General features: G+C 35.7%; 2 protein-coding genes across 3 annotated transcripts; both read left to right on the forward strand.

Annotated features, from left to right (window-relative positions):
- Nucleotides 1-17,110: 17,110 nt before the first annotated feature.
- LOC113346779 lies at nt 17,111-22,447 on the forward strand. Of its 2 annotated transcripts, XR_003358618.1 has the most exons (4): nt 17,111-17,327; nt 19,937-19,995; nt 21,450-21,560; nt 22,236-22,447. XR_003358618.1 is itself a non-coding variant. In XM_026590286.1 (2 exons), exon 2 carries the CDS (start codon nt 20,138-20,140, stop codon nt 20,918-20,920), a length of 783 nt encoding a protein of 260 aa, XP_026446071.1. In that variant the 5' UTR covers nt 17,111-17,327; nt 19,937-20,137; the 3' UTR covers nt 20,921-21,036. The 2 variants fall into 2 exon arrangements, 1 of the variants encoding a protein (XP_026446071.1); XM_026590286.1 differs by lacking the exons at nt 21,450-21,560; nt 22,236-22,447 and having other exon boundaries at nt 19,937-21,036.
- On the forward strand, nt 17,856-18,964 carry LOC113346778. The gene has a single exon (XM_026590285.1). It carries the CDS (start codon nt 17,860-17,862, stop codon nt 18,901-18,903), a length of 1,044 nt encoding a protein of 347 aa, XP_026446070.1. The 5' UTR covers nt 17,856-17,859; the 3' UTR covers nt 18,904-18,964.
- Nucleotides 22,448-23,050: the final 603 nt, after the last annotated feature.

A 23,050-nucleotide genomic window follows, 5' to 3' on the forward strand; every position in this document is an offset into this window, starting at 1 on the left:
TGAAAATCGTTGGCAATAGCTATGTGTAATCACAATATTTGATATTCCAAACCCTAGTTATCCTTTTTAAAACGTAAAATAAATTCTCGTAAGAAGTTTCCTAGCAAAATAAAATCTAATGCCTAAAAACAAAAACAAACTCAACTAAAGTCAAAGAACGCTTTCGGAATTTTCACGAGTCTTGAGACCTTTGAGCTTGTGATTTACAACATCTATTGTTTCTTCGGAGAAGATATCCTCATTGAGAAGATCCTTAACATATTTCTTCATGAGAACAAGGTCAGAGTTAACCTTTTTCAACTCAGTTCGTAACACATCGAGGCCCTTCATAGTATCAACAAGTTGCATCTTTGCTTCCTCAAAGTATTTAAGAAAATCATAAACCACTTCAGCAGAAACCATTTCCTCATGCTATACATCTTGATGAATATATGCATAATAGCATGAGACATCAAAATAATCATCAGGATTTTGAGCTTTGATATCGTCAGCATCTACTAGGGTTCTTTTCTTCTTCCCTTTGAGATCGTAACCCATACCTTTATCAAGAAATCCTTTCGTAAAATCACAAGAGCGGGAAGGAGATGACATTCTTGATAAAAAAATAACCTAGAGTGAGAGGACTCAACTTCAATAGGTTAGTATATAAACGGTTTCTCAAGGAGTACAATTTTAGGAATTTTAATATTCGGTTCGTGACATGTCAAACGTACCCGTACGAACACAAACTTAACCCATAAGAGGAAACCAAAAAAAAAAATCCTTTCACAAGGAAAAAAGAATACAACAAAAAATTATTATGTGAAAATTTTCTTTCACAAATCTTGGCTCAATAAAAGAAACTTAATTTTTTAACACCCAAAAAAGAAACACTTGAAGAGATTATAGAGACAAATCAATACTTCTGCAGAGTTGTCTGTGGATAATAGTCTACCTATGAACGATAAGAAAATAGCTCGACTAAACAAATAACACTTTACCGATAAATATACCTGATTATTAACATAACTTATTCAATAGGATTTTTCATGAGTAAGATTTCAAGCCTTGTGATTAATTAGCACAAGTATGAGCTTTATGCTCATCAAATGGATATTGTTCATGGTTAATCCTCTTTTTCCTTCTAATTTTTGGAGGAAACCCTTTTTGATGTGAAAAAGTATCATAAAACTTGTTATCATCAAAGTATTAGACAAAGTTTGAATCCTTAACAGGAAAAGCTTGTTTGGAGAAAATTGACAGTCTGTTGATAAGATCCTTGTATATTTCAATTATCAGATTTAAGTTGTCCTTCGTAGCTCCATTGTTGTTTTCACCTTCCGGTACTTCTCCCACATCTTGAACAACATCCTCCACCTTAGTTTGAGGAGGACCTTTCTGAAATCTTCTTGATCGATTTGCATTAATGCTACTATTATGAGTTAGTACATCGGTCGAGCAAATTGAGCTGACTTTCTGGGAAGGATTCACAGGGTGAGTACTAAAGCCAATTGGTTTAGACGTCTGAATGTCAGTTACACATATGAGTATTAAATCTAAGGTGTGTTGAATTCGACCAATATAGTTGTCATTCAACCTCAATTTTCACTTATGTTGAACCCATGCTTTTAAATCACAAAAGAGACATACTTTCTGATCACTGGAGTGATTAGAGTGAGTAGGATTAACGACATTGAAAAATTCGTGAGATGTGGTGATTCCTTGATAAGTGGAAGTAGCACACACATATTTAGCAAACGGAAGGGTTTTCAATTTATCTTCTGAAGCTGGTTTCATCAGAGAAACATGATTACATGTAGTCACATTTTCTAACAATGCAGTTGAATCAGAAGCAATTGGTATAATGGACTCCATAGAACATACTTTACATTGAATAGAGAGATTACTCAAAAAACATTCTATTTCTAGGGAATCTTCCTTGAGTTAAACCTCGAGTAAGGTTCGGGATGAACAAACTACTGCATTTTCCTCACGAAGAATCCTTAATTTGGAATCACGATCCTTTGCCATACCAATAATTATATTGACCTTGTGTTTCAGCCTATTAATTTCAACTGCATGGATTCTAATTAGTTTTAGAATTGCTGCACTTTCTTGGGCTGCTTCCCTTTCTACTTCAGAGTCAGACTCGTCAGTAAGATAATCAGGGTATCAGTTATCAATACTTGTTTGTTTCATGGGAATAGAATGTTCATATATATGTGAGATCGACAAGTCTTTCTCTTTAATAGATTCCATAAAACATAACTTTTGTCTCTGGTGATGCATTTATCAGAGATAACACTTCTGTTCATAGAGTCAGATTGCTACAGACACATACTTTTGAGGTCTTAGCGTGTTTGCCTGCTCTGATACCAATTGAAAAAGCGAGGATCTAACAACCACACCCAATATTTGGTTCGGAAATCTGTATGGACTAACTTCAGTATAATTCCAAGTGAATCAACTAGACAGTCAGAATCAATCAAGGAAAGATATCCAAGAGTTATATCTCTTTCTCAAATCAATCAGCAAATCAACAGGAATGAATCCGTGAACTGATTGGTATGAGAATAACTTGAACGGTACCAAATACCAATGTTCAAGTGTCAATCAATTTTTATCAACAACCAAAGGTTGGATTTTCCAATTGATTGAACTACGCACAACCGGTGATATTTCAATTATATAAACAAATATAATGCGGGAAAGAAATAACACAGATACCAGAAGTTTTGTTAACGAGGAAACCGCAAATGCATAAAAACCCCCGGACCTAGTCCAGATTTGAACACCACACTGTATTAAGCCGATACAGACACTAGCCTACTACAAGTTAACTTTAGACTGGAATGTAGTTGAGCCTTAACCAAGTCTCGCACTGATTAAGGTATAGTCGCGTTCCTTACGTCTCTAAATCCCAAGAGGATTCTACACACTTGATTCCCTTATCTGATCTCACCCACAACTTAGAGTTGCTACGACCCAAAGTCGAAGACTTATAAACAAATATGTCTCCCATGGATAAGTCTATTCTGATGGATAAATCTGTCTCCCACAGAAGTACCTATTTTGATATAAAAGATCTCTCTCCGTCACTCATATCAGCACCAGTTCTCAACATGACATTTTATTCACCAATATTGAAAGTGATCAATTGTGATAAAAGAGGAGGAACCGACACCCAGGGGCGAAAGTTGAACTCGGATTCGATGTCTGAAATGTCAGTGAGGCATATCTTGTATTGTGGCTGCTTTGTAGACCAACGCATAATCCTGCCATTATTTTTCTCGAGGAACGCATGACGAGTATCAACATCGGGTTCTTGAAAGACGCTACGAGGAATTGGAGCATAACTCTCAAGATGCTCCCACATCAAAGCTTGGAGAAACATAGTATTAGCATATGTTTCGACTTTCATGAAGCCGTTGGAGACGCTGGAGTCTATAACTAAGGAGCCTAAATTGGTAAACAGTGAACCGAAAAATAGACTACCAATGGGAAGTTTCCCACCTTTAGCCGTTTTTATGGCGAAAAGGAATCATAAATGGCTTCAACAAATGTCCACTGTCTTCAAGAACGTCTCTGGAGAGCCACAAGCATAAGAAAGCAGCAATGGTTAAGGTACCATTGACGGGTTCTTCAGGAAATCCATCTCTCGACCACCAATATCTCAACCATTGAGCATAGCAAATTTTGGGAGATTCGTTGAATTTGTGCATTTTAGCTTCCAATACGCCAGATTTCACCTGCTCTTATGCTGAGAGCTCTTCGGGAAAATTGCCAGTGACTGGAAGATCCAACAAAGCAACTACATCTTCTAAAGTAACGGTGAATTCTCCCCATCTGCATATGAAAGCATGAGTAGGAATGCACAAACGAGCAAGTAAAGCTACGATACCTGGTATATCATGATTAACGATTAAATCCCCAGCAGATTGAATAGCTCGTGTTACCTGTGCACGATCCAGCATGGTCCTTATACGGCGATGACCCAGCATGTGTCTTGCCCATCCAGAGAAATGTGTCAGAGGATTCCGAGAAAGTTTGAGTTCCACATGTGAAGCCAAATAGTGTTTCCCTTGCAAACATAACTGAGTTATTGCTGGAGGAGATACCAACTTGTTCTGAATAGTGCTCCTGGGATTTATAAGCAGCCGAAACAAGGAACCTAAGGGACGTTTTTCAGGCCTATACAGATATACAAAGAATTTGTCCTCAACATTTGGAATGTTCTTAGTTTTGGGAGTTTCCTCTTTCTCCGGAGAAGTCTCAGAATCATAATTTCTGGAGGAATCATCATTCTTGTAAGACGCGTCTGTAGAAACATCCTCTCTGGGAGTTCCCTCTCTACAAACATCATCTTCAGAAGCGCTACCACGAGACTGAGTCATCTTTGCAAAGTTACTGTGACATCCATACACGAATTTCGTCAACACAATGGAATTAAAACGGATGAATAATTATGATGCTCACATCAGCGTCTACAAAAATGGTAATTCTCAACTCTTACCTATTTACAGTTTCACGAACTTAGTGATAACAGCGTAAAACTCCGAAAACTTGCTTACTCTTTCAAACCTGCAAAAGTGAGCAAAAACCCTATCATTCAAGAGTCAACACCGACTTTTCACGAAACTATGAGCAATTCACGTAAACTCTTCATGTAAATGTTCCATGATTTTATGCCGCAAACACACATCATTAAGTCATAAAATACAATTGTTTATCCCTAAAAATTGCTCAAAAGATTGCTATTTGATTTTTTATCGAAAAAAAAAACTCACGTGTGAAAAAAAAGTTACGTGAATTAATAAAAATTTATTTTGCTCAAACGAGCATTCGTCTATGAAACGAGGGTCTTTATATTTTTGCAAGGGTCCACATATTCCAAATAAAATTTTGAAAATTCATAAATAAATTTTATCATGAACTACAGGTCTTTTCAAAATTCCTTTAACTCTAAGGATCATTATTTATTACTTCTACGAACGAACCTACGTTCCTAAAAGTATTTGTGAAAGTTCATGCTTTGAAAATAAATTTTGGTTTACATGAAACCTCATAAACAAAATTTTCTCTACTGCAACTAGTCCATGTCTATTCAAGAATTTATGTATCTCTTTCATATTAGAGATTTTTGCTCGTTTCCTAAACGAAGGAACGAACGGGTATATATACGTTTTCTGAAAAACAACTTTCATGAAATCTATATCTTCATGCATGCATAAAATTTTGTTTTGAACAACTCATGAATTCACAGCAAAATAAAAAATAAAAAATCGCTTACCTGAAAAACAGCCGGAGTTTTGGCCGGAATTCCGTCGGAATGTGATGGCGGCTCCGGCGAAAAAATATTTTCTCCTGATTTGCTCGAGCGTGAGAAGGTGAGGAAGAGCTAGTCGGTCAATCAAAAAATAATTTTTTTTTTAGGGTTTCTTCCCTTTTATATTAATTTTATTTCCAAAACCTAATAAAACATGGATTTCTTTTTTTGGGCTCGGGCCCGTAAATACTAAACCGACCAAAATTGGACTTTTTACCAACCAAATCAGCGGTGCTTCATCTATTCGTGCTCATGAGATGACACTCTATCTTGCTATCAGGGTCCTTGAGCATTTGCTCGTACATGACACTATTGGCGCAAATCGAGGATTCTGATAATACCTTTGTACGACCGAGTTCAACCACTGATATCGTTGACTTAAAATCACCATCTAATGCTTACTGCGGAACATGACTGTTCCTCACTAAGCAGGGGACTTAATGTTGATGGTGGATTTTCAACAAAGGTCAAAATCGTAAAATTATGATACTGCATGTTTCTGACCCGGCTTCAGGAACGCATGTGACAATTCATATTTTATGATCCGTGAACTGTTTCACGATCTCTGATCGAGTTCCTCTCAGAGCCATGATGAATATGATTCTCGAAAAGCCTCCACTAGCTGAGCGTTCGATATTGTGCATTTCATCATGACCTCTTTACATAGAAGAATGATCGGCGGTCCTCGATATATAATTGTTGAGAGGGAAAAACGCCTTCAGGACGTCGGTGACACTCACTGTTCCCTGACTATGTAGAGAGACTGTGTACAGATTCAGGCGGTCCTCCATACATAATTGTTGAGAGGGCAAAAGTCCTTCAGGACGTCGGTGATACTCACTGTTCCCTGACTGTGCACCTTTCAGAACGGGTATGACGCTTTAACTGGCTAATATTCCTTCTGCAATAGATTAATTCTACCGTGACATTTACCACTGAATTCCTAGAAGATAATCTATTTTATCTCATTACTCTGATTCCATGGTCGAATCCACGGCTTGATCTCATGGAATGGTAATAGATAATTATCTTATCTCACTACTCCGATTTCATGGTCGAATCCACGGCTGATCTCATGGAATGGTAATAAATAATTTTATTACTCTGATTCTATGGTCGAATCCACCATCCCATGGAATGGTAATGCTCATTTTATTATGCCGAATTCATGGTCGAATCCACGGCTGATCCTATAAATTGATAATAAATAACTACTCACCTTTATTACTCAGTTTCATGAATCATTCTCCACTGAAGTTCATAAATTAGTAATAAATACTCAACAACCGGGAATCTGGACCATCACTGAGTAAGCCCCAAGAAAATGATGCAAGTGTACTCGACAAATAATGCACGAACGAGCATTCAAAAATATGGACAAACGAGGAATCCTACACAAAACATGAGAGAGAAAATAATAATATTAAAATAATAAAGAGGCGCTCATGGGTCGGCCCACCGGTCGGCCGTGCCATAGCCGTGGACGGTCCCATGCCCCTTCCATTATTCTTTTCCTTATTTTGCTATTTTCATGAACTCATGAAAACTCCTGCATTCTGGCAACTTTCCTTGTTTGAGCAAAACTCATGGTTTCTCTATATTTTCATGATTTCATGAGAAATAATAATATAAAATAGGGAAAGGTGTTGCGGGACCGGGAAACCTAGCCGGCCGGCCATGCTGTGGCCGTGGCCGGTTCCACACCTTGCAATCCCTTGTCTCTCCATAATTCTTATTTCCCTAATCTCATGAAACTCCTCTGTTTCAACAAAAATCATGGTTTCTTCATATTTTCTCAAATATTGCTCAAACCATGAAAAATCCAAAAAGTCAAATGGTCACATGACCGACCAGGCTATTCACGAAAAATATTGCAAAATCGCTATTTTAATATTCCCAAAAATTGATGAAACGAGCAAAGTTCTACTTTGCTCATTTGAGTAAAATCAAGAATTTTAGTCAAAGATCAAACTCTTCTGAAAATTCAACATATTGCTCAAACGCACACCAGAAAATACTGAAACTCTCAGAACTGAGATACATACATTATGGTGACGCGGGCATGCTCCCTTGACCGAACAAGGGCTTCTCTAAGGCTTGTAACGAGCTGGTCCTACACGTTTTCATAATTTTGACCTAATTTGCGCAATCGCTCATACTGGGCCCAAACTCTTTTCAACCAACCTGGAGTTTTCTCAAACGAACAACAACTGGTCCCACAACCATCAAGGGCCGGTCTCATGCCCTCTTGGTCGGTCCCTTACTTTTACATAATTAAGTTTTATCACCTAATGCTCAAACGAGCACTTTTTGAGTAAATGATGAAACCAGCATTTAATCATCATTCTTTCACCAACTGGCCAACTAAGGACCCTGGTGCATGCTCACTCGAGCACTTGGGTGCCACATGGACGTCCATCATCTCATGTGGTCGATCCCTCTATCACTCATGACCTATTTTCAGCGATTCATCAATTGACGAACAATTGATCAAAAATTAGGGTTTCGAATAAACGCTCTCCAATCATCATTCTGAGCAAGATTCAAACACTAATAAATTTATGTTGATTCAGCAATCAACATCTGGATTAATTATATAATATTCGGTAATCTACCAATATTTTAATTATTGGGTCACATCACCAATAAATAATTCATCGAATTGAGCAATACTTGCTCAGTCGCTCGAATATTGATGCAACTATCAATATTCAGCAATTTTTCAGTAATTCGTCGAATTGAACAATACTTGCTCAGTTGCTCGAATATTGATCCAACTATCAATATTCGGCAATTTATCAGTAATTTGTCGAATTGAGCAATACTTGCTCAGTTGCTCGAATATTGATCCAACTACCAATATTCAGTAATTCGTCGAATTGAGCAATACTTTCTCAGTTGCACGAATATTGATCCAACTATCAATATTCGACAATTTATCAGCAATTTTTCGAATTGAGCAATACTTGCTCAGTCGCTCGAATATTGATCCAACTATCAATATTCAGTAATTCGTCTGTAAGGACCCTCAAGCATGTCAACGCTATTAGACTAGTCAAGGGACGTCTTAGTCGCTAATTACTCGATTAGTGTAACTCGAACGTTAACTAATAGAAACTAATCTAACAACAATCTAGATACCGTTGGATATGTCGCGAAAAGCTGCTCGGAATGGACTACGCGAACGTGTCGTTCGGATACTGGACGAAGAAGAAATCATCAGATTAGCATAAAGGGAAAATTAGTCATTTTACCATTAGACCGACCCGGCCTTCCCTTATCGCGGACAGTATGTGTTTAGTGTTTCCCCTTGGTCTTATCTACCAAAACCTAATCGATAAGGAAATCATTTTCTCTTTTTCGTCTTCTCTCTTATTCTTTCTTATTTTCGTTCTTCTTCTCCTGTTCTTCATCAGTCGATGAAATTTAAGAATCAATTCATGATTTTGAGTTGTTAGTCAGTTGGTAAAGATCCACGAAGGGTTATTGATAGTGAAGATTATGGAGTTTAATTCTATTTCAAAGGAAGCTAGGGTTTTTGTTCTTCCCCAAATTGAGAATACGGTTTCTATAAATTAATTTGGAGTTCGATTCGAGTAAGGAATAAGATGAGTTAGATGATTTACAAGATGGGTTTGTTTAATCAAAGGTTGTGATTGTTGATTTGGGTTCTAATTAGAGAAAAGATGATTTGAGAGTTGTTTATGAGGATTGAGGGGTGCTTGTTGTTAATCTTGAAATGATGTTGAATAAACCTAGCTGGTGGGTTGAGGTAGTTTCAAGGAGAATTGAAGAATCCATTCAGAGGTAATCGACCTTTTAAGTTGAAATTGCATAGTTTTGTTTCTATTACTGAGTGATTATGATTGCCTATGAGAACTGTGGTTGAAGTTTAGTTTTTGTTTGAGTTACAAGGCATGGGTTTATGTTTAAATGATAAGAGAATTGAATTGGTAGAGATTCAGGATGATTGTACATTGGTGGATGTTGTTGTTGTGAGGAGATTACTGAATTAGAAATTATGAAGGATCTGAAGTTGAACCAGATGGTGTAGGTGTTGTGATGGAATTGGTGGTTTGGTGGTTTGGTGTTGCCATTGCAGTTTGGTAAGTTGGAGTTGGAGATAATCTGGTGGTGTTGTTATGGGTTATAGTGATGTTTGGCTAGTATGAGTTGTAGATATTCATGAGACTTAACTATGGACTATAGAATCAACCTAATATGATTAGTTAAACCTTTAGATATGCAAGAGATGGATAATAAAGAAGTGTAGAACCATAAATGAGCTTAGAGCAATTAGATAGACTTGTATGATTCTTATATGAGCCATTTTGGCTAGCTTCTTAGACTTCTTGTGTGGTTAACAGTTAGTCTATTTAACAACGATCGATTCAATGGATGAACCAGTGGATCGTGGATCTCGAGGTAGGCGTGGCTTGTCATCAAAAGAGGTGGGAATACATTTGACTCTTTTGTAACCATTGTTGTTTCTTTTACAAAAGTTTATGCTTAACAAACTCATGCATTGTCTAGTGTGCATTCCATGTTTTGTTTAAATTTCATTGCTACACTTCTATTGATTTTGTTAATCTTTCCATGGTTTGGAAAGAACTTGTAATGTTTGTTTGTCATATGAATTGTTATGGGAAATACGAATGTCCACTTGTGGTATATAGGATACGCTCCTTCACATTTATATCTACATGAATTCAACTTTTATGCTTATATAAGTCGACAGTTTGCGAGTTCGGAATCGTCGACATCCATATTTACGTTTAGGTGTAGATTTGCGAGTTAGGAATTGCACAACCGTAGTATACATTATTTGAAGAAAGAGCTTGTCCATATTCGTGTTTGTGTATCTCAGTGACTTGGTCACTATTTAATGTCTGGGAAAACATTATTGTTTTTCTTAATCTTGCTTACAATTACTTAGAAGTTGAATGTTAATTATTCCCACTTTCAGTTTTCAGAGACAGATCAGAGTTGCGTAGCGAAAGCCACAAGTATTGACTCCGTTAATTAGTTAACTTCTGCTACGTTTATTATATTGTTTATTGTATCTGTAAACCAATTGACTATTGTATATGTATCATTTGGGAGAAGTTTATGTATATATATTCTGAGCGGGGTTAGTTTTGGGATAAGTTTTGTAGCTGATTTCCTAATTGAATGTTTAAGTATTTGAATTAGATTCGTAGTGCCTCTTTATTTAGTTAATCTCTTGGATTAGTCAGTTGCTAGCTTAGGGGGCGCTACACCGTCGAATCGAGTAATACTTGCTAAGTTGCTCGAATTTAACAGTATTTGCTCAGACGAGCAATATCAACATAAGAACACGCATGTTCGATCCATGAATTACTGAGCATTCGTCACTCATGCTCAATTCAACAAAACCTAGAATCATTGTCTAAATAGTCAACAACTGACTAATTAAGTACACATCTGTCATGAAGACTCCACGATCCGTGAGACATCAATCACCTCACATGGGGGGATATCAATTAGGGTTTTGGTGTGGCGGCCTACGGCACGTGGATTCATCCACAATGAGAAATTTGAGTAAGTTGTGCAAACGGTTGAAGGATTTAGCAAAGTAGTGGGTGCATGCTCAGTCAAGTCTCCGCATAACCTGGAACTGGTTTCACCACGATTTCCCACTTCCCCACTCTTTCACTCAAGAAACCGTCACACTTACAGGGATCAAGGTGTTTACTATTCTAACAATATAAATAAGTCTATGAATCCATAATTGAGAGACATCAACATTCATCTACACAGAATTTCTCGAGCAATTACTCTCAAGAATTCATCAATCTACCAGAACTTATTCGAACTCATCAGTTCACAAAAACTTGCAGAAACCTTCAACACATCCACAATCCTTGATCATTATTGATCCCATACAATTCTCAGCTTCCCTCCTACAGATCAACCCATCTCCCTCTTTGCGACTGAATTGACTCTGGAATGACCATTGACTTGGTTTAGGCCGGAGTCCTACAGATTGGTCTCTCGAATCTAAGCACTACCTTTGCGATGCATTTGTGTGAGGTTGAACAGTTTGCTCGGTTGAGGAGTCTCGACAACACGCTCGTCTCTTCGCTTCCCTAAAAACTAGCAAATCGTTTTTCCCCATCTACAAAGATAAATCTCGAGCAAATATTAGACAAGATAGTACTCAATACGATAGAACGAGTAAGATAAGAACACGCAACTACAGAGAAAATAGTTGGGTCTGGCTTCAGAATCCAAATGAAGTCTTTAAGTCGTTAACCTATAATGGTTTTAGGAAAAACCTATGTTAAAGGAGAATCGACTTTAGTCGCAACTAGTATCACACAAAATTGTGGGGATTAGGTTTTCCAGTTGCTAAAGTTCTCCCTTATATAGTATTCAAATCAAGGTTTGATAGCTTTAAAACAAAGCAATCAATTTTCACCGTTTGACGAAAACCTGATTTAAGATTCAAGCTAAGTTTGCTTAAAACCAAAGAAATATCTCTCCATGGTTAGATGGTCTTAGCTTGTTACACACAAATGAAATATACCTTCATTTAGATATGGGTAACCGTACCTAAATGTGTATATTGAGTTGGCTCAATAACAGTTAACCGAAGTTAGCCATATGAACACTTTTGTATTAACCACATTCATCTAGCACTTCTAGATCAAATGATAATCAGTTGAATCTAATTTTGTTACTCATAGAGTTGTTCAATTGTTTATATTCTCACAAAAGTGTACAAGACACAGTTGAAGCAAAATCGGATTTGATTCATGGTTGTACAAAGTACTTATTCAAGAATCAATTGATGAACATTAATCCACGGTTTGCAAAGATTGCATTCCTTAATTTATAAATGTATTTGTTCATGATTATGAAATCATATTAAATCGATTTTAGAACTTTAACCACTTAGTTTGCAAACGGGTACGCAAACATAAGTTCCGAACTTTGGTCTTGTCCGATAGTTCGAAAACCGGTATGCATACTTTCGTCCCGGACCTAACTCAGGTAGAACTGTCCGCATACTGGTATGCATACTTGGTTCCCGGACTTTATCAGTTAAAACCATTTGCATACTGGTATGCAAACTTGGTTTCCAGACATGAATCATACTACAACAGTTTGCATACTAGTATGCATACTATGATATATCCAGACAAAGGTTAATTGTTCTAAACTCCCAAATCAATCATTGAAATATCCTTAGAAGACGACAATAGTTGTTCACACAAACTATTAGCTTATAAGTAATTTTCAAGTGATCAAATGATCAATACGAAACATTCCGAGTCGACATCAAATGACTGTCTCACACAAATCATGTAAGATGTTTCAAGGCAATTTTCACATGATCATCCTTTTGACTTATTATTCAGTTTCCAACAAATAAATTGTCAATCCAACTAAACTCGTCAAGAATAATGATGAACGCAGATAAAGCAAAAATCTTCCAACACATATTTCGAGAAATATATAACCGAGTTAAACTCAGCTCGAAATATCAAATGTGTATAATGTAAAAGTCTATATAGCTATACGACTTAGTCTCAATAGGAGATAGAATAGAATAAACTTCTCAGTGATAGATAAGTTAAGTCCCCACATACTTTTGTTGATGAAGTTCCTCCAATCTCTCCTCAGTAGATCTTCGTCTTCCATCGATGAACGCTGTGAAGTCTAAAGCTCAACTACACATTTTATCCTAATCTGAGACATAACTATAAGTAGACTAGAAATCAAAACTTGTAGTTTTGATCACCTAAACTTGACAAACAAGCTTGAGATAGCACCGCTTGCGAGTTCGACCTAGTAATGCTCTAACAACTACTGTACTACAGTGTCATCAGCATTCGAGTGCATCTTTGTGCATCCCACAAAACCATACCGTATATTTTCTACCTTCTCGTTTGGTTACTGCCCTTTTTATTGTTCTTTTTTTTATTAAGGTTGGGTTTGGTAATGATTTTATTTTTCCAAAAGCACTTTCAAAACCTATATATGTCAATAATTTTGAAACAGGTGTTTGGTAAAAAAAAAATCAAAGTGCTTTTTACCCAAAGCACTTCTCAAATTCCTCATTTTTTAAAAGCTGGGGAGGAGGAGCTTTTAAAAGCTACAAAAGTATAAGTTTTGGTACCACCAAAATTTAATGCTTGATTTATCCTTTTTATCTCTATTTTATTTTTTAAATGACAAAATTACCCTTAAATATATACAATCAATTTTTATTTCTTATATTTTATTCTTTAAATACTATTACATTTTATTTTCAAACTATTATATGATATCATTTCATTTAATTTGTCAAAAATAAAAATAAAAACAAATATTAAATAATTAATTTTAGTTTGATTTTTTGTTTGAAAATTAAATATATATATATATATATGTTAAAAAGTGGTTAAGTAAAATAATTTTTTTTTAACAATCATAATAATAGTAACAGTTAGTAAATTTTTGTTGCCCGCCTCCCAACCAACCTTGTGTAAATTTTACTTATCGCTAATATAGCCTCTACGACCTTTATCCAATATAATAATAATAATATTATTAGTAGTAAATTTAATACTAAATATATTTATATCTAGTAGTAAAAAAATTAATTATTTTTAAACCCCAAAAAATCGAATAAAATTATTTTCATAGATATATATCTGTTTTTGTCATTTGCCACAACAACAATGGTTGAACATGATATTTAACCAAACACACTTTGATTGCTTTTTTAATCAGCTTTAACTTTAATTAATATTTTACCAAACGTCTAACTGTTTTTTTCTCATAGCACATCATAGCAACACACAACAGAAAAGTGCTTTTATAAAAGCCGCAGCAATACCAAACAAAGCCTAACTCAGTTAAAAGCAGAGATGTTTATTAAAAAACAAATCCATGAAAATATTCTCCGTATAAGGTGGGGAATGTGTTCACAAAGTTCTCCAACTCATGACTCACTTGATTGATATGGCCTTTGTAGGAATTATTGTTTAGTCCAGTTTTTCATGACCTAGTTAATGGCTAGTCCACCCCTGAAAAACATTTACTCGCTAGTCCAAAAACTTTATGAAGATTATAAAGTGTGTTTTCTAAATGCCTAAAACACCCTTCCAGATCTAATTAGCATCAACACATGTAAATGTTACTAGTAGTATGTTACTACATACTAGTACTATCAATACGGTGATACTACATATTAATATGTACTATACTAGTAGTAACAAAATATGTTACTAGTAAATTAGGTAACTACTTTACTATACTGGTAGTAATATATTTACTAGTATACTAGTATAACATAACAGTATTAATATGTAGCATCAATACATAACATTTATTGATATGTAGTACATAACATATTGATACTACATATTGATATGTAGTGTCAATACATAACATAACAATATTTATTTATATGTAATACATAAATATTGATATGTAGTGTCAATATGTAGATACTACACTAGGTATCACCTCGGCCTACGGCCGAGACTCAACCTTCTTTTGATTAGCCGACTTATAGATTTACCGAAGCCGTTGTAGTTAAGTGGTTAGGTTGAGCCTCTCTGCCACCCTTTATCCAAAAATCATATTTGGTTTTTGTTATTGATGAAAAAAATATTATCTAGCTAGGCAAGACCTATTTTCATTGTAAGTATGAAAACAATATCACAATATATATGTTGATATAGGAAATTTTATTTATACTGGACATGAATTTTCTTTACTTGAAATTCTTACTGGTCGAGTATAAATCCAATTCAATTGCTACTCATAATCATTGTAAGTATAAAAAGAATGTTATTAGATAATCAAGACCATCACCACCTTAGTCACCAAGAGTCCAAGACATATTCCCGAAGAAGCAGTATTTCTTTATGTAATAAATTCATATGCTTCCTTATCAATCCATGTTGCACGTTTATTTTTCGGAACTTGAAATTCTGTGAATACTCATGGCCATGGGAAACATCATTCTAACTTTTATTTGTTGATTCTTGGGTTACCTTCTTAGAGATAGATCTGCATGATCAAAGTCTAGCATACGGTGTTTGTTCAACGCCTTCCAAACGTCACCTTCTTACCATCTTTTCTTGTTTTCTTGCACAAACAAAAATCGTTTAATGTACCCTCTATTGAGTTGATCAGAATGAATTCCCTGCAGGCAGTATGATAGATTGTTGATTCCATCAAAACCGAAGAAGGTGAATGGTGTTTAATGTACAACTAATTTGACCTAGTATGCCTCTGCGGACAATCTAGTGTCTTAAGTGCAGTCAAGTTTTACTATCTACCAACGACTACCATATACATGATAAAGCATTGTTATTCTTTTGGGTGGCCATCTTTAAATTTAGTTGAAGGGGAAATTTCAGCATGTTTATGTTCAATTGGGACTATATATTAATGTAATTTGTATTTTTCTTTTGTTTGCTTCTTACTTCTCGTAAGAAGTATTTTGTTCTTTCTCCTTTTCTTTATAATATATCTCTTCTTTATCAAAAAAGAGAAAGAAAAAAAAAACATATACATGATAAAGACACAAACTCGGAAGCTCTTCTGATTGGTACGGTATATACATAAGAAAACAAAAACTACATATGAACCAGATATAAGACAAAAAATACATGAAAGGGTATAGTTTTTTGTCTTCATCTCCTTTTACTTTTGAGAATCACTGATAATATGGAAGATTAGAGAAATTTATAGTAAGAAGATTAGAGAGTTTGACTCTTATATTTTCACAACTGACAGATTCAAAACTGAAGTAATCAACAATATTGAACTGTCAGAAGTATGGCGAGATATTTCTTTGTAATATCTTGTTAGTTCGCAACTAAATTAGGGTTATTTTTGTATGAACTGATTTTAGGGTTTTCGTAAGTGATTTAATGGAAGATATATAGATTGTTACTAATTATAATTTCATGTGATTTGTGGTTTAATTTCGTTGTCAGGAACGGAAGGATGGAGGAGAAACATGCAAATAAGAAACACGTAGGTAGAACCAAATGAAAAGACTTTTCTCTATAATCTTTAACCTTTACCACATAGTGATTTCAGTCTGCTTCAAGTGCGACTGATAAACGTTTTAGTTTAGTCAATTTTAGTGTTTTACCATATGATTTTTGCAAATTATTTAAAAATTCAATCACGGATCATAGCCGGAATAAACCTTAAGAAAAGAAGAAAAAAAGCGGGGGAGGGGTGTGAATAAGTCAGGTTAGGAACGGGGAGAAGCATTGTCGTAGGGTCGGCATGTGATGATTAGTTTAAGGTTAAGTGGTCACCCTAACTAATTTATATTTGATCCAATGAATGATCTCTACCGTCTAACCTAGAAATAATCTCGACCGTTCTTTGTCCATCATAGACACCACCTTTCCTTAGAACATTGATATTGATATGTAGTATCAATTACATAACATAACAGTATTTATATGTAGTAACATATGTAGTAACATATACTACTAGTATGCTAGTAGTATAGTACTACTAGTACTATATGTTACTAGTAACAAATGTAGTATGTAGTAATATATGTAGTAACATACGTAGTATTATATGTTAGGGTTAGTAGAGTAATTTTACTTTTTTCAAAACTTTTTTTGGACTAGTGAGTAAATATATTTTCCCGCTGAACTAGTCATTAACCCGGGTCGGGTTCATTGGACTAAACAACAAAATTCCCATGACCTTTTCCTGGGACGTCCGAATCTTGGGCCTTAGCCCTTAGGAGCAGAGATTCAGTACTTGTAGACTTATAGTTGAAATTCAATTGTAGAGACTAGAGAGTGTTATACGATGATTGCTTGGCGCCTCTTTTGCAGAGGAGGAGGCACGGGGAAATGCAATAATCCGAACTTATTGAGGTTAAGTAGGGTTAAAGATAAAGAACTTCTAAAAAAATGTAGCGAAATCTTTGAATGAAGGTGAATCTTTTTAATGTCAACCCCCCCTGAAGTTGCTCAAGCATTGAAGCTAAGTTATTGAGCACTGGAGAACAAAAGTAGAGGTACTAAACTAAAGGTTTATATATATTATAGTGTTTTGCGGTTTCTTAGTTTAATTGTTTCTTTGTTAGTATATGGTTATCATATTTAACTGTTTGATAAAAGTCCTCAAAGAGAGGAAGATAGTTTACACTTTCTTGCGATATAGTTTACTTGTTTTCTGTATCTTATGGGTTCCTTTTGTTGTGTTTTCTTATCCATTTATGGTACTTGTGCATTTTGATTTGAAGCAATTTTTGTAGATTCAGGAGACAAGACACATAAGAAAGCACATTTTATGTATGATAACGATGTCTAGTTTGAGGTTTATCATATTTTATAACAAAACCCTAGGCTGTCAAGATTCTAACTGTTTAAGATGTGGATTAGTTTGAAATAACAAACAACACCTGCCCATTTGTTTCTGTTTGTTTATTGTTCATCTTTGCTGTTATGTTTATATTTAAGAGAAAAATAGTGGATAGTAAGCGGATCCATACGTAGAGTGGCATAAATTAAGAAAAGTATCTCAACTTTGTGTTGGGGTCAATTAATATGCTACTTAAAACAAGCAACAAAGAGACATTAGAAAAGATAGAGCAAGTTCCACTGCGTGACACCGAAACTAAGGTTTGGATTAAGTTAATGGACATGTCTTTTAATTGTAGTTTTGCATATAAGGTGCCCCATAGGTTCATCTCTTCATCCAACCCAAAGTCCCAGACAAGCTCTATTTCTCCTCTTCATTTTGTTTCTCTACAGATGGCTATATCAAGCAAAATCACTTACCACTCTCGCTCCATAAGCTTTCCCACTAGATCTAATGCCCTCACTCTTACAGTCGAGGAACAGTTGTGTCGATTGAGGTCTTCGGAACTAGCCACCTCATCCTCAAGATCCATTTCCCAGAGTTTAACTGGTCTGAAAATTTTGTATGAATCTGTTGATGATTTCTTGCATTTGCAACCCATCCAACAAGAAAGTTGCTTCGACTCTGTCCTGGATAGATTTCTCTTGTTGTTGGATGCTTGTGGTAGTACAAGGGATGTTTTGTCTCAAATGAAGCGATGTGTGCAGGATCTTCAATCATCCATCCGTAGAAAAAGGTGCGGAGAGCTTGGTCTTGCAGTTGAACTAAAAGAGTATATGTCCTCTAGGAAAAAGGTTACTAAGATGATAAGAAAATGCCTTGGAGGTCTGAAAAAGATGCAATACAAGAACTCTGATAAAGTAGCTATTGTGAATATGCTAAGAGAAGTTGAAGTAACCACTCTTTCAGTTTTTGAATCAATAGTGTCCTTTTTATCTGGATCAAAGACACAAAGGCAAAGTAGTTGGTTGTTGATCTCTAAATTGGTTCATAATACACGAGTAACATGTGAAGAGAATGGAAAGGAGATTAATGATTTTGTGGAGGTTGAAGTGGCATTGAACACCTTTATTGGTAAAAAGCAACACAAAGCAATTGTTAATGCCAAAAGTGTCCAAAAGCCATTAGAGACACTCGAGATAAGCATTCAGAATTTCGAGGAGGGATTAGAAGGTGTCTTTAGGGGTTTGATTAAAACCAGGGTGTCACTTCTTAATATCCTATACTAATATTAAATGTCCCACCACCTGTTGGTACAATGGTACCCGCCTTTTTGTCAAGTAAATACCTATGGACCTGTAATTATTTATAACGAAGACCAAATATACAACAGATTCTTTTGATCCCTTACATATTTGTTGATCTTACAGTTTTCATTTATCTTGATTGGTTGTGTTTATCATTTCCCTTACCTTCTGTAGTAGTATGTTTTTCTTACTTGTCAACAAAAGTTGTCCATATAAGTTAGGTGTTACAGTTTGCATCTGGTTTGTGTTATGAAAAATCTGGCATTACATGCAGAATGACTGTGTTCATCTATCCTATGTTAGTGGTGAGTAATTATGCATCCTTATTGAAACACCACAAATGACAAGGAAACATGTAGAAAAGCATCTCAGTGGGTGCTGCAGTTTCCATCTGGTTACTGTCTTTGAGTAGTTGGGCTTTATGTACAGAATGACTGTGTACAAATTAATTTTATATTAGTGGTGAGTAATTATGTGTCCTATTTGAAACACCTCAGGTGACAAGGAAACATATCGGTAAGCATCCCAGTGGATGATGCTGTCTGCACACATCTGGGATAAAAACTTAGGATGTCATGATTCCAATTGTTTGTTTGTCCTAGTTGATATATTAATTTGTTAATATATTTTGTTAACTTTCTCAGGCATACATTAGAAACAAACAAGATGAACAGCTGAGTATAAGTTGCCGCCCCCCATTCAACCCCGCCCCATTACCACCACCAAAAGGAAAGAAAGAATATTATACCTAATTCATCTAAAAACGTCGGTTAACTGATCACCTGTTTCAACGGACAAATTAAAGTAGCAAATGGAACATGCATTAACTGATCATCCATCTAGCAATAGTGTAGCACGTTGCTCCAGCTCATCGACGTATATAAAATTGTATCTCATCATGTTTATGTAGCTTTGTGTTCCAAAGGATTCTGAATTATGAAATAAACTATAATTTGTATATCTGAGGTTGGTGTTATACTTACTCAGGCTACATTTTTTTATATTATTGATGTAGGAGCAACCAGGAGACATCGGCGATGATAAAGGGAAAAATTCCACCACGTGACAACCAAGGTAAGAAGGATCAAAATTTTCTGCTTTCTTTCTTAACACCTTCTCGGCAGCTTGTATATAAGAAGAACAAAAGGGTTGCATCTATAGCAAAACAGACTTCTACATTTGCATTTCTACACCTCTTTTTCTAAAATAACTCAAGATGGTTTCTTCAAACAAAATCGCTTACTCCATCAGTTTGCCCACCAGACCTACTCTGACTCTTACAGTTGAAGAGCATTTATGTCAATTGAGATCTTCAGGTCTAGCCACCTCCTCCTCCTCCTCATCCATCTCCAACAATTTGAGTAGTCTTAAGAATTTGTATGAATCGGTCGATGCTTTGCTTCAGTTGCAATCCACACAGCAAGAAAAAAAATTAGATTCCATCTTAGATGGATCTGTCATGTTGTTGGATGTTTGCAGCACCACCAGGGATGTATTATCTCAGATGAGGGAATGCGTCCAAGATCTTCAATCATCCATTCGTAGACGAAGGGGTGAAGATCTGGATCTTGCAAAAGAACTTGATGAATATATGACCTCAAAAAAGAAGGTTACAAAGGTGATCCGTAAGTGTCTTGGAGGTTTGAAAAAGATGCAAAGCAGAAATTATGATGATGTAGCTGTTGTCAATGTGCTGAAAGAAGTTGAAGCAGCTACCCTTGCTGTTTTCCAATCTCTATTATCCTTCTTATGTGGACCAAAGCAAAGCAATTGGTCTTTAGTTTCCAGATTGTTGCCTAGCAAGCGCGTAGCATATGGGGCTGACCTCAATGAAGTTGAGAGGGTCGAAGTGGCATTGAATGCTAAAAAAATAGTAGATGCTAAGAAGCCATTATTGGAGCTAGAGATGAGCATCCAAGATCTTGAAGAAGGATTAGAATCCGTATTCAGGGCGTTAGTTAAGACCAGAGTTTCTCTTCTAAACATCCTCAACCACTAACTGATGACATCCTCTCGTTTCTCATAGGCACTATTCGTTTTTTTTGACATGGAAATTCCTGTGAAATTAATTGTACAGTTCTGTAAATGAAAGTAGAATTTTAATAGAAAAAGTTCTTTGACTCCAAGTATCTCAATCTCTCATCATCATTTATTTACTTTGCTAAGCAATCCTTTTGTTCATACAATGACAACTGATAAGAATAAAAATTACTTTCTAAACCGAGGTCATTCTAATTATCTGATTTTACTGAGTGAAGTTGGTCATTTTCATCTGGCTTGAGATAGGTTACTTATAAATTTAGTATATACATACGTAGATTGAATCCAATAAACACTAGCTTGATAGTATCTAATTAGATTACCCAGGCCATGAAGATTCCAATAGTTGGTAAAGCCAATCTGTGCAGTTTGAACCTTAATTGGATTTTGTAAGCTGATGTGATCAACCAGCAACTCATACAATGCACTTATTTTAGTTGCAATGACATGGTAATAAACTTAACATGACTTGGTTATGTCAAATGCAGGTGTCCTCAAATTTCAAACCCCTGTATAACTGCAGCATTTTGCTTACATGGACCAACGACGAAAATAAGCTTTTAGGTATGGTTTATAGACAGCCCAGAGGAAGCTAAAAGGTAAAATTGAAGCCTGTAGTATATTGTGTCCAACTTGTGATTGCTTAGGATACATGTTTCACTCTTAATCTTTCAACTCTGCTTGCTAAAAATTGTTTAATATGATCTCCATCTGAACATAAGAAATTCAATAAGTTCCTAGCAGTTTGCACTCTATTAGCTACTTCAGAATTATGGAAATAAAAATATTTAAATAGGATTGAGGAAGGTGAAAAGTGAAAGTAATTTTTAAGACATTGCAGAGAACCTGATAGGATTTGACAATTTGGAGATATTAACTAGGGCTGCAAGATTGAATAAGATTTTGTTTTGTATTCTTTATTTTCCTGCTAGAAACTCACATATACATGAGATAGATATAACGAGAGAGGGAGGGATCATTGCCAAGTTTTTCTTTAGTTGACGATGGTCAACATCTGTCATATATATGTCATGTAAAAACACAAGCGCCCACGGACCATGGGGTGGAAGCAACGGGAGTTCCACAAAAGAAACCCGCCCCTTCCAGCTTTGCATATATAGGTTGAGCAGTGGGTCCTATTATTCATTATCAGTACTTCAATCCTATATTTATTTGTATCTCTACACTTTCTTTGACTCAAACATGGTTTCTTCTGTCAAAACTTATTTTCCATCCCCGCTTCATTAGTTCACCTCTTCTCCCAAATGGTACAGGAATGATTGTGCCACGAATTAGCCACTTCATCCCTATCCATCTTTTGTAATAATTCGGCTGGTCTGAAGGATTTGTATGAACGTGTTGAGGATTACATCTATGCCCAGGATGGAAAAAGCTTAGTCTTGGATGTATCTATTAGGTTGTTCGATGTTCCTAAGCTATTAAGGATGTTTTCTCAAAGATGCAGCAGTCTATACAAGATCTTCAATCTTCCATCCATGGACAGTCAAATGAAGGTAACTCATACATGGTAGTGCATGTAGCTCCATTGTATGCAGGGTTTCTCCATGATATGTTTCGCCTGTTAGCTTAAAAGTTAAAACCCACTAAGTTTCATTGTGTTGTTTCAACCTATTTGGGTTATAAAGAATTGGTAACATGAATTTAAAATTCGCTAGGAACATTAGCAGCGATAGTTAACACAATTGGTAACGGTTAGTTTGTTCAACGGCTGAAATCGTTCCAAGCTTTCATAACATTAACAACAGTTTTATACCACTATTTTTAGGATGTATACTCATCGGGGGAGCGTGCATTCACTCTAATCAGACTAGAATGACAAATCACATATCTCTCAAAGCTCATTTTGATATATGTATCAGTTTCTCTTTGTGCATTCACTTCATATCCTGAGGTACAGTTTGCAATTATTGCCTGTGCGGAAATGATAGGTGATGCCATCATCCTGTTAATATGTTCCTTAATGATAAACGACTTCTTTTTCCAGTGCCCGTAAGTGAAGATTACTATGTTGGTTGCCAGTATTTCTAACGGAAATTACAGAGCTACAGGATCAGGCGGTGTTGAGGTA

This window comes from Papaver somniferum, chromosome 2, assembly GCF_003573695.1.
Source record: "Papaver somniferum cultivar HN1 chromosome 2, ASM357369v1, whole genome shotgun sequence".
NCBI lineage: Eukaryota > Viridiplantae > Streptophyta > Magnoliopsida > Ranunculales > Papaveraceae > Papaver > Papaver somniferum.

What these genes read in the sequence shown, in the direction of transcription:
- LOC113346778 (XM_026590285.1), top strand. Translation starts at nt 17,860, where the DNA reads ATGCTACTTAAAACAAGCAACAAAGAGACATTAGAAAAGATAGAGCAA.
- LOC113346779 (XM_026590286.1), top strand. Translation starts at nt 20,138, where the DNA reads ATGGTTTCTTCAAACAAAATCGCTTACTCCATCAGTTTGCCCACCAGA.